This window comes from Rhyacophila brunnea, unplaced genomic scaffold, assembly GCF_057557595.1.
Source record: "Rhyacophila brunnea isolate RB1 unplaced genomic scaffold, BYU_Rbru_1.0 scaffold_14, whole genome shotgun sequence".
Taxonomy (NCBI): Eukaryota; Metazoa; Arthropoda; class Insecta; order Trichoptera; family Rhyacophilidae; genus Rhyacophila; species Rhyacophila brunnea.
Window position 1 is genome coordinate 20774443 of NW_028232796.1, and position 13990 is coordinate 20788432.

General features: G+C 34.0%; 1 protein-coding gene across 2 annotated transcripts; it reads right to left on the reverse strand.

The window, feature by feature from the left end:
• Positions 1–1302: 1302 nt before the first annotated feature.
• LOC147075701 (uncharacterized) lies at positions 1303–13365 on the reverse strand. Of its 2 annotated transcripts, none has more exons than XM_085942012.1 (6): positions 13290–13365; positions 13100–13163; positions 12857–13015; positions 5463–5617; positions 4587–4775; positions 1303–4299 (listed from the first exon to the last, which is right to left on the reverse strand). In XM_085942012.1, the coding sequence occupies exons 2-6, from the start codon at positions 13137–13139 to the stop codon at positions 3361–3363; spliced, it is 1482 nt and encodes a 493-aa protein (XP_085798138.1). In that variant the 5' UTR covers positions 13140–13163; positions 13290–13365; the 3' UTR covers positions 1303–3360. The 2 variants fall into 2 exon arrangements, with proteins under 2 accessions (XP_085798138.1, XP_085798137.1); XM_085942011.1 differs by having other exon boundaries at positions 13100–13166.
• Between the last annotated feature and the right edge of the window lie 625 nt (positions 13366–13990).

Consider the following 13990-nt stretch of genomic DNA (forward strand, 5'->3'; position numbering starts at 1 on the left):
GTTTCTCCTTCATCATCAGTTTCCATTTCATAATAGGAATCCAAGTATTCAATGGATTCTTGGGCTTCCTCATCGGATACACTATCACGCGCAGACATTTTGATCGCAATGTACAAAAATTAACTTTAAATATTTCACTACACAATGTACCTACACGAACTTATTGTCACTATTACAAATGTATATAAAAATATATATGAAGAATCTGTGAACTCGAAATTATATTATTGAAATTTAAAATACTACTTAATCACATTTTACACTAATTTCAATGGGTAAAATGCATAAAATCTCCAATATTATGATTAAAATAATTACACTTAATCACAGAATCGCGTATTCAGTCATTTTATAAAAGCCGAAACTGAATGGTATCGATAACCGTACGAAACCAGACACACACTGTTGAAATACTATCACCGCACTATCCAAACAAAGCCGAAGTCGGAAATGACATCACGCGCCTGCGCATATTGCGCAACCAACTAGCGGAGATATTTGAATCGACAAAACTGATTATTTGTATTTTGAAGGAAGTTGATACGGGTTCGGGTCATTGCTATATTACGAACTGTTTCATAATGTTTGGATGACAGAAATCAACAGATCGCGAATGAAGAACTACAAGGTTCTATGTGTTTGTCCTTGATGAAACAAAAGTAACAATGTGGCAGCTTAGAATACTACTTCATGTTGGTTTTGTTTTCTCAAGGACGAATACTTAGAACCTTGTAGTGTTAGGCTCGCGAGATGTCAGTAGAATAATAATGAAGCAAGTTCGTAAAACAAATTTCGTCTCTGTTGCTTACCAAATAACGAAAATACAGCAGTAGAAACTTACTGTCACCTCTAGGCGACGCTCGCGGCTCACGTATACGGCGATCACCGGCATCTCTACATGACGCGCGCGAGGAATAGGTTAACCATGTCCCATCCTGATAAGATCATATTATGAGCCTCCCACAGAGTGAAGGTTTGTACACATTAATAACAAATTTTTGTTTTTTACGAGAAATTAATGTTGGCCACTTGTTCAACCTATTAGGTCCATACTTAAGACGCCAAACACAGATTGAAAAACAATGTTTGTGTTTACCAGACCCAGGATTCGAACCAGGGACTCACGAGTTGACGCGTATCTCACTGAACTGAAAAAAAATATTTTGATACTGAGAAACAGCATTAGGGATTTCGTATTATATATTTTTTGACAAGGATCGGTTTGTAAAGGATTGACTGTAATGTGGGGAGAGCAGGTGGAAAGATTGAGAGGAAACATCGGGCAGGAAAATAAAAGGCCAATTTACCTGTAAAAAAAAATATTTATTAGGTAAGTATCTGTCTTATTTTTTTTTTCATTACCTCTGTGTGGAGAGGCTACCATTACAAAATGAAAAATTACAAAAGAAGATTGCACATATTAAACTACAATTAACTTGTTAACATAGAGGATTTAATAATTTAACTGCGCCAATGACAAAACATTTATTTTTATTGATAATTTTATCTCAATTTATTAACTCACATCAAAAACAAAAGAAATTATTGGTGTATTCTGGTGTAGTGTAAAAGTTTGTGCAACACTTATCAAAAAACTAAACAAGAATGTAGTTAAATATATAAAGTCTGTTTATGTCTGTATTGTTGGGCAACTAAATGAAGAACATTTATGATATGTTATGCGATTGATGAACCTATTTGACATGCGTAATAATAAAATGGATAATGATTCCGCCCCCTATGTTATCATTATTGATACAATCCTCCCGGAAAAGTACTAGTTATAAACTAAGATTTTAATCTAGTTTTTTTTTATTGGGTTCGAATTATTGTATAAAAGCCATAAATGTCACGATGGAAAAAATAATTAATACCGAGAGAAATGAATCAAAGTCATTCTTAATGTCGATCACACTGAGAACTCCAACAGATTCAATCCTAAGTGGTAAATAAAAATAATGCCGTGACAAATTCAAAATAAACTATATCCACGGATGGATCCTAAATTAATAAACATTTTTTTTACACTTCTCATGGGATTTGTATATACATAGATTTAACAATATAGAAATCTGTTTGAAAATTTATACATCAACAAGTCGGTGGAATAACTATTCAGGGTAGTTTAATTTACATCAGTCCCTATTAATACTAACAACTAAATATTGGTCCCGTAGCATCGTAATAAGATTAATTTACAATTATATTAAATTAAATATGTAGTTGTAAGTACCAACCCTTCTTATATCCTAAAAAAATGGTTGTAAACCAGTGTTCCTCAACAATCCGTCGGAGATCTAAATTTATATGCCGGTGATATATTTTTAATTTTATAGGAAAAATGTAAAACAGAATGATCAATGGTGTTATATTATCCACCGAAGGTAGAACACCAAAAAACAAGTCATATATAAAACTTATATGACACCGACATACACAACAGTGATTCCAGTTTCCGCTGTTCTAGCCGTAGATAAATAAATCAAACAGTAATTATTACTGGTTTCGTATTCTTAAAAAAAATAAGATTATTCAAATTATTACGAAAGGCAAATGTATTATCACTATCACAAGGAGGCTTATCTCCCATAGCATTTGAGATGACTAATAATTTTGGAGGCAAATCTTGTAAGCATTTATTAACGAGTTAAATTTTAAATGACAAATCTGTCGATGACCATAAAGAATCGAGCAAGTGTCGACTATAAATATATTTATTAAAATCATAAGCATAAACTAGTTTGTGTTATCCTAAAAGTGAAAAATATTAACTGATTTTGACATCTAAAGCCGAAAGCAAATAATTATATTACAACTAAACACTAAACGAAAATATTTAATAAGTTAGCACCTGAAAATAAATAAGGGTAACTGTACAAGGCATAATAATTTTCCTGAGAAAAATCAGTTCTTACAACTTTATAACGGAAATAAATTAAAAAAAAAACTTTTACTAAAGATAATGTTGTACGTTTTTTTTTTCAATATCGAACTACAAGGCGCAATTTAATACTTTTGTCCAAGCCGTAAAAAAAATTTACATGTATCAAATTTTAACAACATATTTAGTGTGTTACCCTGCATTAAAAACAAAATATAATATGTAATGAAAGGGGTAATCCATGTAACAGTCAACAATAGATAGAACAAGCTCAATTCAGGTGATAACCCAGTCATATTATAAAACTTATGTTGGGAGTTTCCGAACATTCCTCGGTGCTAAATTTTCCATACCGTCGTTAACAACATGAAGAGCACCTTGGAAAAGTCTTCCACTCTCGACAATCGTCCACAACACGGCCGAATTATCAATCAGACGAGCGTCTGAGGGTTGACTTGACAGACGGATGCGCCTTCATTTCACATCACAAACGCTTTCAAGACATTGCTGACTTTGCAGTTGCAGATGGGACAACGTTTAGTTTTTATCCACACCTTGACAGAGCATTTGTAGCAACAGCAAATGTGAGCGATGCGGCCGTGCACGAAGACACCCGATTTAGGCTCCACAAGGCATGTAATGCACATGTCAGAGTCAGCCTGTTTGGTTAGGTTGATTGACTTTCGCTTGGGGCGGTTCAGGAGATCAGATTTGACAATATCGCACTCATCATCAGTAATATGTTTACGAGAGATCAAATCCATGTCATCTTTGCTGAACACGATCGAGGGGTCACTCAACGCCTTCGTGAGCGGCGGCTCCACGTCACATTCATAACTGGGGAACGCGGGTTGACTGAACGAAAGAGAATTTTCAACGGGTAACGCCTCCACGTTGAGGAGAGATTGCGCTTTGTAGTTATCCGATAAGACAATGTTATTGTTAAGATATTTCTTTATCACAGACAATTCGCTCGAATCTCGCTTCATTTTTTTTACGACTTTATCGCCGCCTTCACATTCAATCGAACGTTTTCGATTTTCTTTCTGCTCTAAAATTTCACCTGAGTCAGAATAATGTTTGGGTTTCATTTCAATATCACGCGTAGGCTTTAAATCTGTATCGAGGGCTAATGATTTTTCATTCCCCAGAGTGATGGTCGGCTGCTGAGAAATGGTGGTGTGTAATGAGAGATGTGTGATTAGACGGCTATCGGACTTAACAGAATGGGGCACTTGAATATTTTGAAAATCTAAATCGATGGCGGGGGATTCGATTACCTCAGACTTGGGTTCCCCCGTTACACTTCTCACCTCGGAAGGCCGCACGGGGCCAGACAGATGATTCCGCTTCTTGGCATTCTTTTTAAATTTTGGCCGCTTACGTTTCGGTCTAGGTGGAAAGAAGTCTTTTCGCACCTGTAAATAAAACAATATTATTTATTACTCACACAAAAACTTTAGTACTACCAGATTCATTTATGAAGCATTATTTATATTGAGAACAGAGAATTTCATGATTAGGTAATTTTCATTGCTATGGCAATGGTATGAAGACACAAGCCACAAACCAGGAGAAAGGGGGTAAAAAGATATACTAATGGAGAAAATAAAAGATGCTCATTTTCTAGTTTTTCTCGTCTGTTTTTTTGTTTGTTTGCTTAGACAAAATTATTCAATATGTGAATGAAGAACGTGTATAATACCTTGTAGCATTTCTCACAATAGCGGAACATGGGGTTGTTGTTGGGAGTTCGGCATTGCGCACATTTCCAGTAGTCAAATGGACTCAATTCGGAGTCTGTGGAAGTGGTCGACATGGAGTCTTCCGAATCAGCTGACGCAAAATCCACCTCGTTCAACATGGCGTGAATTACCGTTGTTGTAATTATTTCCTGCAAATTTCATACATCATTACACATAAAATTTGGAATAAGACAAATTCAATTTTACACGCTTCACATTAAGACTCCTCTAGATCAGAGTGGTGTGCCTGAAGTGTCTTTGAAGCCATATGTGACAAAGATAAGTACCGAGAAAAGTACAACTATGAACTATACGCATTGTACAATGATCCTTGCCTTTTGAAACGTAGAAATAGGATGACTCTAATGGGTCAGCCACACCTCAAAGAAGAAAAACACCCAACCACTCGTGAGGTTACTTTACAACAGTTCAGAAAAGACCAGCTGTGTCGATGAACATAGACTGTACAGTTGTGACTGTGTGGAAAGAGACAGCATCCCTGAGCCAGCTATGGAAATGGCGTGCGGCAAACGCGAGAGAAACCAAGAGCCACGGGTTGTAGTGCCATCGGAAAATAAATGAATGAATTTTGCATTTCGGAAACAAACCATCATAGGCGAAACTGTATTACTACAAAAACTATTAGAATACAGTCTTTTGAAGTGTGCACGTATGTATAATGTAGCCAATATAGAAAAAAATACTATTTAAGCCAGTGTTGTCTCACGTAGGACAACAAATTCAATTCTGAATTGAATATCGAAACAAAGAAAATGATTTAATAATAGTAATGTGTTTTTGTTGCATTAAGACATTCTGGGTGATTGAATACTAACATCACTACTGGAGCCACTGGAGCTGTTGCTGTCCACAAATTGGGGAGTCTTGTCATTGGGGAGATCGACGTCCGTGGAGACCACCTCGTATTCTATCACGGAAGCGGCGCTCTCATCGCTCGACCACTCCAAGTCGCTAGTGTCCCTAGCTAGATCTACAACATGACAATTGCCACAAGATTATTACCTAGCATGACACAACAGTCTTAAAAGGGAGCCATAGATAAGGGGCTCATTGGCTGACTACACAGAAATAGATATATTATGAAAGCAACAAGGGACCTCTTGAGACAATATAGTTATTCACTCGAATATCAAAGTAGACACTTGGTGAATATGACACAACAGTCTTAAAAGGGAGCCATAGATAAGGGGCTCATTGGCTGACTACACAGAAATAGATATATTATGAAAGCAACAAGGGACCTCTTGAGACAATATAGTTATTCACTCGAATATCAAAGTAGACACTTGGTGAATATATGAGTGAGTGCAGTGTATTCATACTGCATAATATATTTTCACTGGATGAATATCAAGTGACCTCTGCTTCTTGTAAATGTGTGGTGAATTCAATACATTGTCAAGAGACGCTATAAGGATATTGAATATACCAATGTTTATCTTAATCCTGCAATTCTATTGGGCGAAGGCTAGATTAGACTTGAATGATAAAAGAGGTTATTATGATAATCATTGGCATGTTCAATCTTGAAAAGGATATATTAAAATATACGAGTAGATATTACAAATCAATAAATTTGGGGTTCAGGAGTAAATAATAATCCAACAAGATATATACAAGCTACTTACTGATTTTTCAAAAAAAAAAAAAAAGTTTCATTATTCTTAAAAACCAAATTGGACGAAATTATATTTTTTTTTTTTTTTTGAGAATCAGTACCTTGTATCTCTGTTGAAATATTTGAACATTCATGTCGCTTAACATTATTTACTTCCGAGCCCCTCACATAATAAATAGGATAAATAATTATGACATTTCCATTTGAACAATCCCAAATATACTACCATATTATTTGAAAATTATGAACATATAGACACAATATTAACCATGTGCAAGTTCTATGGTTCTAAACAAAAATCTTGGCAAAATGCACATTGTGTATTTGATCCAGTGAAAGGATCCAATGGGTTGGGCAAAGGGTTAACCTCCACTCTATATAAAAAGTCCATTAACATGTACACTTCGCTGAACAGCCGCCCTACCCAAACGATTACATGAGTACATGTTGCATCGCCCAAAATTAATTCAAATAAAATTTTGCCATGTTAATTATTAAATCATAAAATAATTAGCACATCAAAGGGATCAATACAACCTTCATCCTGTGGAGGGGCCCATATGCCTGCTTAGGAGTGAACATATAATATTTTACTTAGTTAGGTAAGTATATTATAAATATGACGAGTTAATAATTCAAATTTGAGGTTGTCAAATAAAATTGTATATCCGTTATTAATTAGGTATATTACATACTTTAAAAGCATTAGTATATTATGAAAAAAAATAGGATAAATAAATATATTTTAAATGGTTAGGTAGTTGAAACAAAAAGAAATATTCAGACATTTTAGTGCTTCTCTGTATTATAAAAATGTAGGCAGAATTGCATTTTGATGAATTAAAATGAAAAAAGCGCAGAGAAGAACAGAAACATGACATTATCATTGAAAAAGTTACTGAAATTAAATGAGAATGTAATTCAACACATTCTTTGCAAAGCGTGCAGACAAACATTAAAAGATGATAAATAATATGTAATAAAACAAAAGTGAAAATTGCAAATGTGACTTGATCATTGCTGACGAAACATTGCATAAAATCTAAGTACCAATTAAAAAGAATATTCCCGTATCTGTCAGCATTTTGCAGACGAGTCTAAAAATATAAGTGGAATGCAATGAAGAAAACTCGTAAGACTGCTCAGGTCCATTAATATCACTGCTAATTGATTTGAAGAAATGTATTTGAGAATTTCACGAGGGGGACAGATATAAATGAACCAGAAATCAATACCTACCAAGCATTTCCTAATTAAATAAAACATACATAATAAATTTACAAACCTAAGTTTATTACATTTTTTATAATTTCTCATTTGGGGTACATCACTGTCACTTTTTTTTTTTTTGTATTGGGGTACCATTTTTTTCCATTAGGTAGATATATTTATATATCTAGGTACGATATTTTTTTTCCATTTTTCTTTTTTTTTTAATTTCTTTTGGATTATAATATTAAATTCAGTAGGCATTTTTTTTACTGAAATAATTATTGTAACGTGATGTGTTTTTTTTCAATCATGTTCACAATATTTCTTATCACTAACATAATGATACCATAATCGCCTAATCAGACACACATGCATAATTAAATAGACAGGTGGAGTGCCTGTGATATATTCATGCAAGCTGTGACATGAAAACAGGCATCGATTGCATGACCTCACAAGAACAGACATGTACAAGAGCTGAGATGACTAGTAAAATTTGTTGACTCACTTTCTCTTAGAACTGCAATAGGCAGAAAAAATATCCCCATAATAATATTTTGGATACCTACATACTTCTAAATAATTAATAAATTAAGTTTTATAAAATAGTTTAAAAAGATGTTTGCGTTCTTTGCGTGAGGTATGCAAGATAATAATTGTTTACTTATGAAGATTTACACAATAAAACAAATGCCAACTAGATCTCTAGACCACACTACTGATAATCATTTAATTTTATAAGAAAAACAGAAACCAAGGGACGTAACCGACATAACAATGCTAATAGAAAATCATAATTTAGCCACAACCACAATGTGTGGAACATGATAAAACCGGTCTCTCTATTACAAAGAGATTAGTGGGTATTTACAAAATAAGTTTATAATTAAACAGAATTGGATTTATGAAAGAAAAAAAAAGTGAAAAGTAATAATTATTAGTGGACATGAAAAATATAAGTTTACTAAGTACCAAAATGAAAAAGCAGGAAAGTTAGTACTTAATATATTACATCCCTTCGTTCCCACTAAGCCGTGGTCTTTTTCTGTATGATTATGAATAGCGAACAAAGAAATTAATATGATCGTATTCTATTGCAACACACTAAACAGTAACATTCTGTTGAACAAACAAATACTTATTGATCACTCTAGGTTAAATTATTTGTACGAGCGGAGGAGCCTAGGATGGGGTTTCATGACAACAAATCTCGAGCTGAAAAACCAATGTGGTATTTGCGATGTTGAAAATATCCATTAATTATTTCAGATGGACAATCGCTAAATGTACAGATTGCTTATCACAATAATTACGTGGAATTTTGTGGAAAGACCAGATGCTTACTTATAATAAATAGATAAAAATGGGAAACATTACAAAAATTCCAAATTAGATTTTTTTTTAAAAATTAGGCATCACAAACAAAAAAACATTGATAATGACCATACTATTATGTGTTTGAGTGAATGACTTCTTGTCAATTTGCACAACTAATATTTGAGTGATGGGTCCATTATAAGTATCATACAAAAATGGATGAGTCACTCTTCAAGTTGAAACCCGTTCCAACGTGTATTTGCAATTTTTAGAACTGCAACCAATACAACACACTATTGAAATCAAAAAGTTTCAACTAAACTAGAGGCATCCACATTATTTTTTTGTATTACAGCACTGAGATGATCCCAAAACATTTTAGTGCAGTTAGAATAAATTGGTAACCATAGAAAAATACTCCGTACATTGGTGTATTGAAAAATAGGGGCATTTATGAGGTTTAAATATTCAATATAATGATGGAATATTGTATAAAAAAAACTTGTTTTTATCCCAGTGCAGTCCTGGCAAATGAATCTCACAACAGAGAATGATAAGACTATAGTAAAATTTATTAACCAGCACTATCATAATATATTTACGCTGTCTCTATAAAACAAGGTGTTCTTCAACTCTTTGGTTAAAATAGGACATTATGAAGCTAGATCTATCAATTTCTACCCTACCGATGCATTTGTACAGATAAAACTTATATTCTAATAATAATAGCCGAGCAAGCTAAATTTGTTTTAATTGGAACAACGAATCACACAGATGACAGACTGAAAAGAGAAATTTTAGAATAATATTTTACTTGGCTACAAGTATACATTGACTTTGAAGCGGTGCCTGGAGGAATTGATTTATTACAGAGCTGAGGGAAACCAAAACACAGAATACTTGACTCCTGTTATTAACCATTTTCTGCCGAAACGACAAAAAACAACAAACGCCTAAACGACAAGATAAACAGTGAACAGACGACTGGAGAGGTATTTTGATTTGAGAGTGGAACAATTCAAAAAATTGGTCTGCTCCGAATCGCTGGATAAATGTTTTTCAAAATAAAAACAAAAAAAACTGATGCAGATTAACATCCTGCATCTTTGCTCCGCCATGCGTAAATATGGGCTGAGTCTTGTGAGGTTAGCAAGTAGATTCGCATGTATAGGTAGACGTCACGCAATTTCCATTATGCGATATCACGCATCGGGAATTTATAGCAATATGACCTTTATTGTAATGGCGTTAGTGCAGTGTTTCAAATGTCAATGTTCATTTGAGCGAACCCGTTCGAACCGAACCATTCGGCAGACCCAACAAAAAGCATCAGGAATTTATAGCAATATCACCTTTATTGTAATGGCGTTAGAACAGATTATGCCATTCGGCAGACCCAACAATAAAGTGAGTGTCATTTTTTTTTCCAGATGATTCGTCCATATTAATGTCATTGGTTGCAAGCAAGTAACTAGTCAATTAAATAATAAAAAAAATAGAGCTATTCATGAATCTATGTGTTTTGACAAATGAGTAAAAAAATATTTTTAAAAAATTCCGGTCTGTCATATTGTCAAAACATAAAGCTGAAAGGCAATAAAACCAAATAACTATGTCAATATTTGTTCACTTCATCTTCCGGTTCCCTTCAGCTTTTAATTGTTTTTTACAACTAAGTAGTTTTGCGCACGCCTTAGATTGAATGTGTTGGACACACTCCGTCAAATGTCTACACTAACGTATACGTCAAATAGTTTTCAATTCAAAATTTTAGTATTTTTGGCATTTTTCACGGATTGGTAACACCCAGAAATCACATTGAAAAGAAATCCAATGTTTGCGGAACTACGTGCAATAGCACCTTCATCGTGAAAATCAGCTATCTTGAAACTGATCTGAGTCAAGCCAATGACCACTCTACGCATGCCCTACGATGCATTCCTCGAACGATCAAAAAAAATCATGAGTATACTATACATAGCTCATGAATACCAACTCAAACATCTTTGCGTCAAGGATTTTGAATGATTACTGGGTAAAGAATGTCACAGACCAATACATATCGGCTTACTGAGAAGATTAAACTTCTGCGACGGTCTTGCATCTTGGTTTGAATTATCATATTTATGACTGCATATTAAATATGACATAATTATGTGCAAAAAAATTGAAAACCTCATTCTAGAGATAGAACCTAAATGTACGAAATTGAAGCAAAAAAAGGATCACTTGTCAACATATGAAATTAGCTACAGGTGACTTCGCATTACAGGTCCATTTACAACTTGACATTACTGCCATGACATTTATTTCCCAAATTGCAGAGCGTACAAAAAGACAATCTGTCATGATGATTAAATAAGGAGCCGGTTATACTAAAATTCGACATTATTATTTAGATGAAAAATCCTGCAAAATTTATGTAAAACTATTTATAACTGCAATCAAGTAATCACGATGCAGAATAAGAAAATCAGAATGGCAACTGAGCAATGGTTATATTTGAGTTTACCAACTTAACTATGCTTCACCTACTTACTAAATAATTTCAAACATCAGAAGAGAAATAATGTACCTATAAGTTTCCTATTTATAGTCAAAATTCTTTGTATGTGTGCATTTTTGGGCCGAATATCATTCAAAACAAACTTTTCTCTGAAAATCATTATTATTGATATACCTAATTGGTCTGCAATCATCTTTTGAGTACCTATTTATTGTAAGAATAGTCATTCTATGACCTATACATTCATCAACTAAATTGAAACAGGTGTGATGTTAGATGCGAATTTCGCTGTGCGTAGTTTTTGGCGGCAATTATTTTCCAAATGTTTCAGATTGGTCTGTGGAAGATTAGTATGTACCATCAAACCAATTTAAACAAAATCAAGTTTATGTCATTATGAAATTAGTGGTTTGAATCATTGCTGTTATTAAGAATTCAATTTAGGTCATGGAATCAAACCTATGTTTACTCAGACTTTTAATACACAATAACTACATTAATTTAAATATTTTTATTATTACCACGTACCACTACTAAAATATAAATAATTGAATACTGTCACATGACAAATAAGCTACCTGGAAATGTTAAAAATAATAATTGAGTTTAAAACATAAACATAGGAATGCGTCGATGACATTGAGCTACTTTACAAGCTGATGTTGGGGAGTTTAAAAGCGGGCGAGTCAGCTAGTGCGATTGTGATGAAGACACAAAACTTTCCAATCGCTCAGAAGCCAACGAACTAGTGAGTTGAAACTATCATTTTTGGTACTATTTTGACAGGACGTATAGAGTAGTTAGTTTTTTTACTGGGAGGTCGCCACTATCGCTTTACTGCGCAGATGCATATCAACCCACACGCCAGCGTGTAGTGTGTAAAGTAGCCCGGCTTTCAACTTTTCTCAGTAAAATGTTTACAATCTGATTGTTAACTAGTTTGATGACACTGAGCGAGTTTAAAAGCAGACTGTAAATTTGCTGGCTTGTAGCTTAAAAAGTACCTAGATCAATGTCATCGAGCCATAGTCAATAAATTGCAATCAATTTAGATTACTTCAAAAAGCCTGTTTTTAATTGCACGAGATCAAAAGTTATTTTGTTCATCCAATAATCAAGCATTTGATTTTCTGTATATTTATAAAACTTATTCGATAGTCCAGAACTTTTTGCAGACAATAAAGCCTTAATTATTACAGATATACGTATAGGTAACATTTTGATCAGTCCACATTATAGCAAAGTTTTAGTTAAAATTAAGATATTTAGCAAGCGAGAATTTACGTACAATGAAACCCCATTAAGTCCACAAAAAAACCGTTGAAGATGACCCAATCCATCAGATGAGAATGTCAATTGTAGAGTTTCAGCTTATTTTCTAACCTTGTTAGTATTTTTAAACGAAAGCACACAGTTCAAATATTAAAACAAAAACAACACTTTTACACACGACTAAAATTTGGGGAGGCGAAATAAACGGGAAGTGAAATTTCATTTTGATGGGGGGTCACAGGGCAACTGTGAACAATCCATGAGTCCATCCATAGTTTTCCTACCGGTTTCTTTTCCCTGTATACTGAGGGCGGTATCGGAGCCATCGTCAGATTCGCAGGACGATTCGCTTTCCAAGACGTAGTGGTTCCAGGAACCCCGCTTCTTGTTTAGGTGTTGGAGTTCGTTATTGCGCGCGCGGGTACGTCGCCAATCCAAGTAGTCTGCAAAGCAAATTGTACTCTTCAAACAACTGCACCGTTAACACAATACGTAAAACTAATAAATATCACTGGATATAAACTCACTGTTAGATGAACTGGGTGTAGCGACATCGTATCCGCTCATCTTTTGTATACACAACGATGGCCGCTGCTAGATAGGAAAAGATAGAAATTTTATTATTACAGTCACTGCATACGGTTCGAAATTAAAATACTACACACTGAAGATGTAGAGTACTTATATACGAAAATATGACACTATTCGTATATTTACCCGTATGTTTTCCAGGCAAATCTGCTGCCGGATCGAGTCGGAACGTGCTTGATTATAAGTTTATTTTTATGATTGTAAAAATTCCATAGCGTTTAGAAAGAGACAGAGCTATCCAGGCAGGAAATTTCCTTCTCGTTCACGATGTGTTCGTGTTGGAACTTGCAAAATGGCGTCATTAATTTGACCATTGAACTAAATGCACTTTGCCATAAGTAAAAAATAAATTATAATGTAATTTTACGATCAGTACACACTGGCTAACGGAAATATTCAGAAAAATGAGTGGGACCTTTGAACTCGATAATTACACTCTCATTAATTCAATGTTCAATACTAGGTAGGTACGATTCAATATGTACACAAAAATAATAGTAGGTACGTAGTTTAGGTAGGTACCTACGTAGGTACATTACATTAGAAGATAGGTACCTATACATAAAATATAGTATTCAATAAGAGCTACCTAGGTATTATGTGATACCTATATTATGATCATGCACAAATTTAATGTTTCGAATGGAAGAGCTTGGCATCAAAGGACTTTCAGCTAGCTATAAGAAACGATTTCTTCAATTACACTATGGACTGATATCATTAAGAAAGTGTCTGAAATTAATACTGGCTGAAGCATGGCTCCAGATGGAAGGAGATTGTAGGCAACGTCAATTATTTCAGTAATTACCATCCACACTAATTAATAG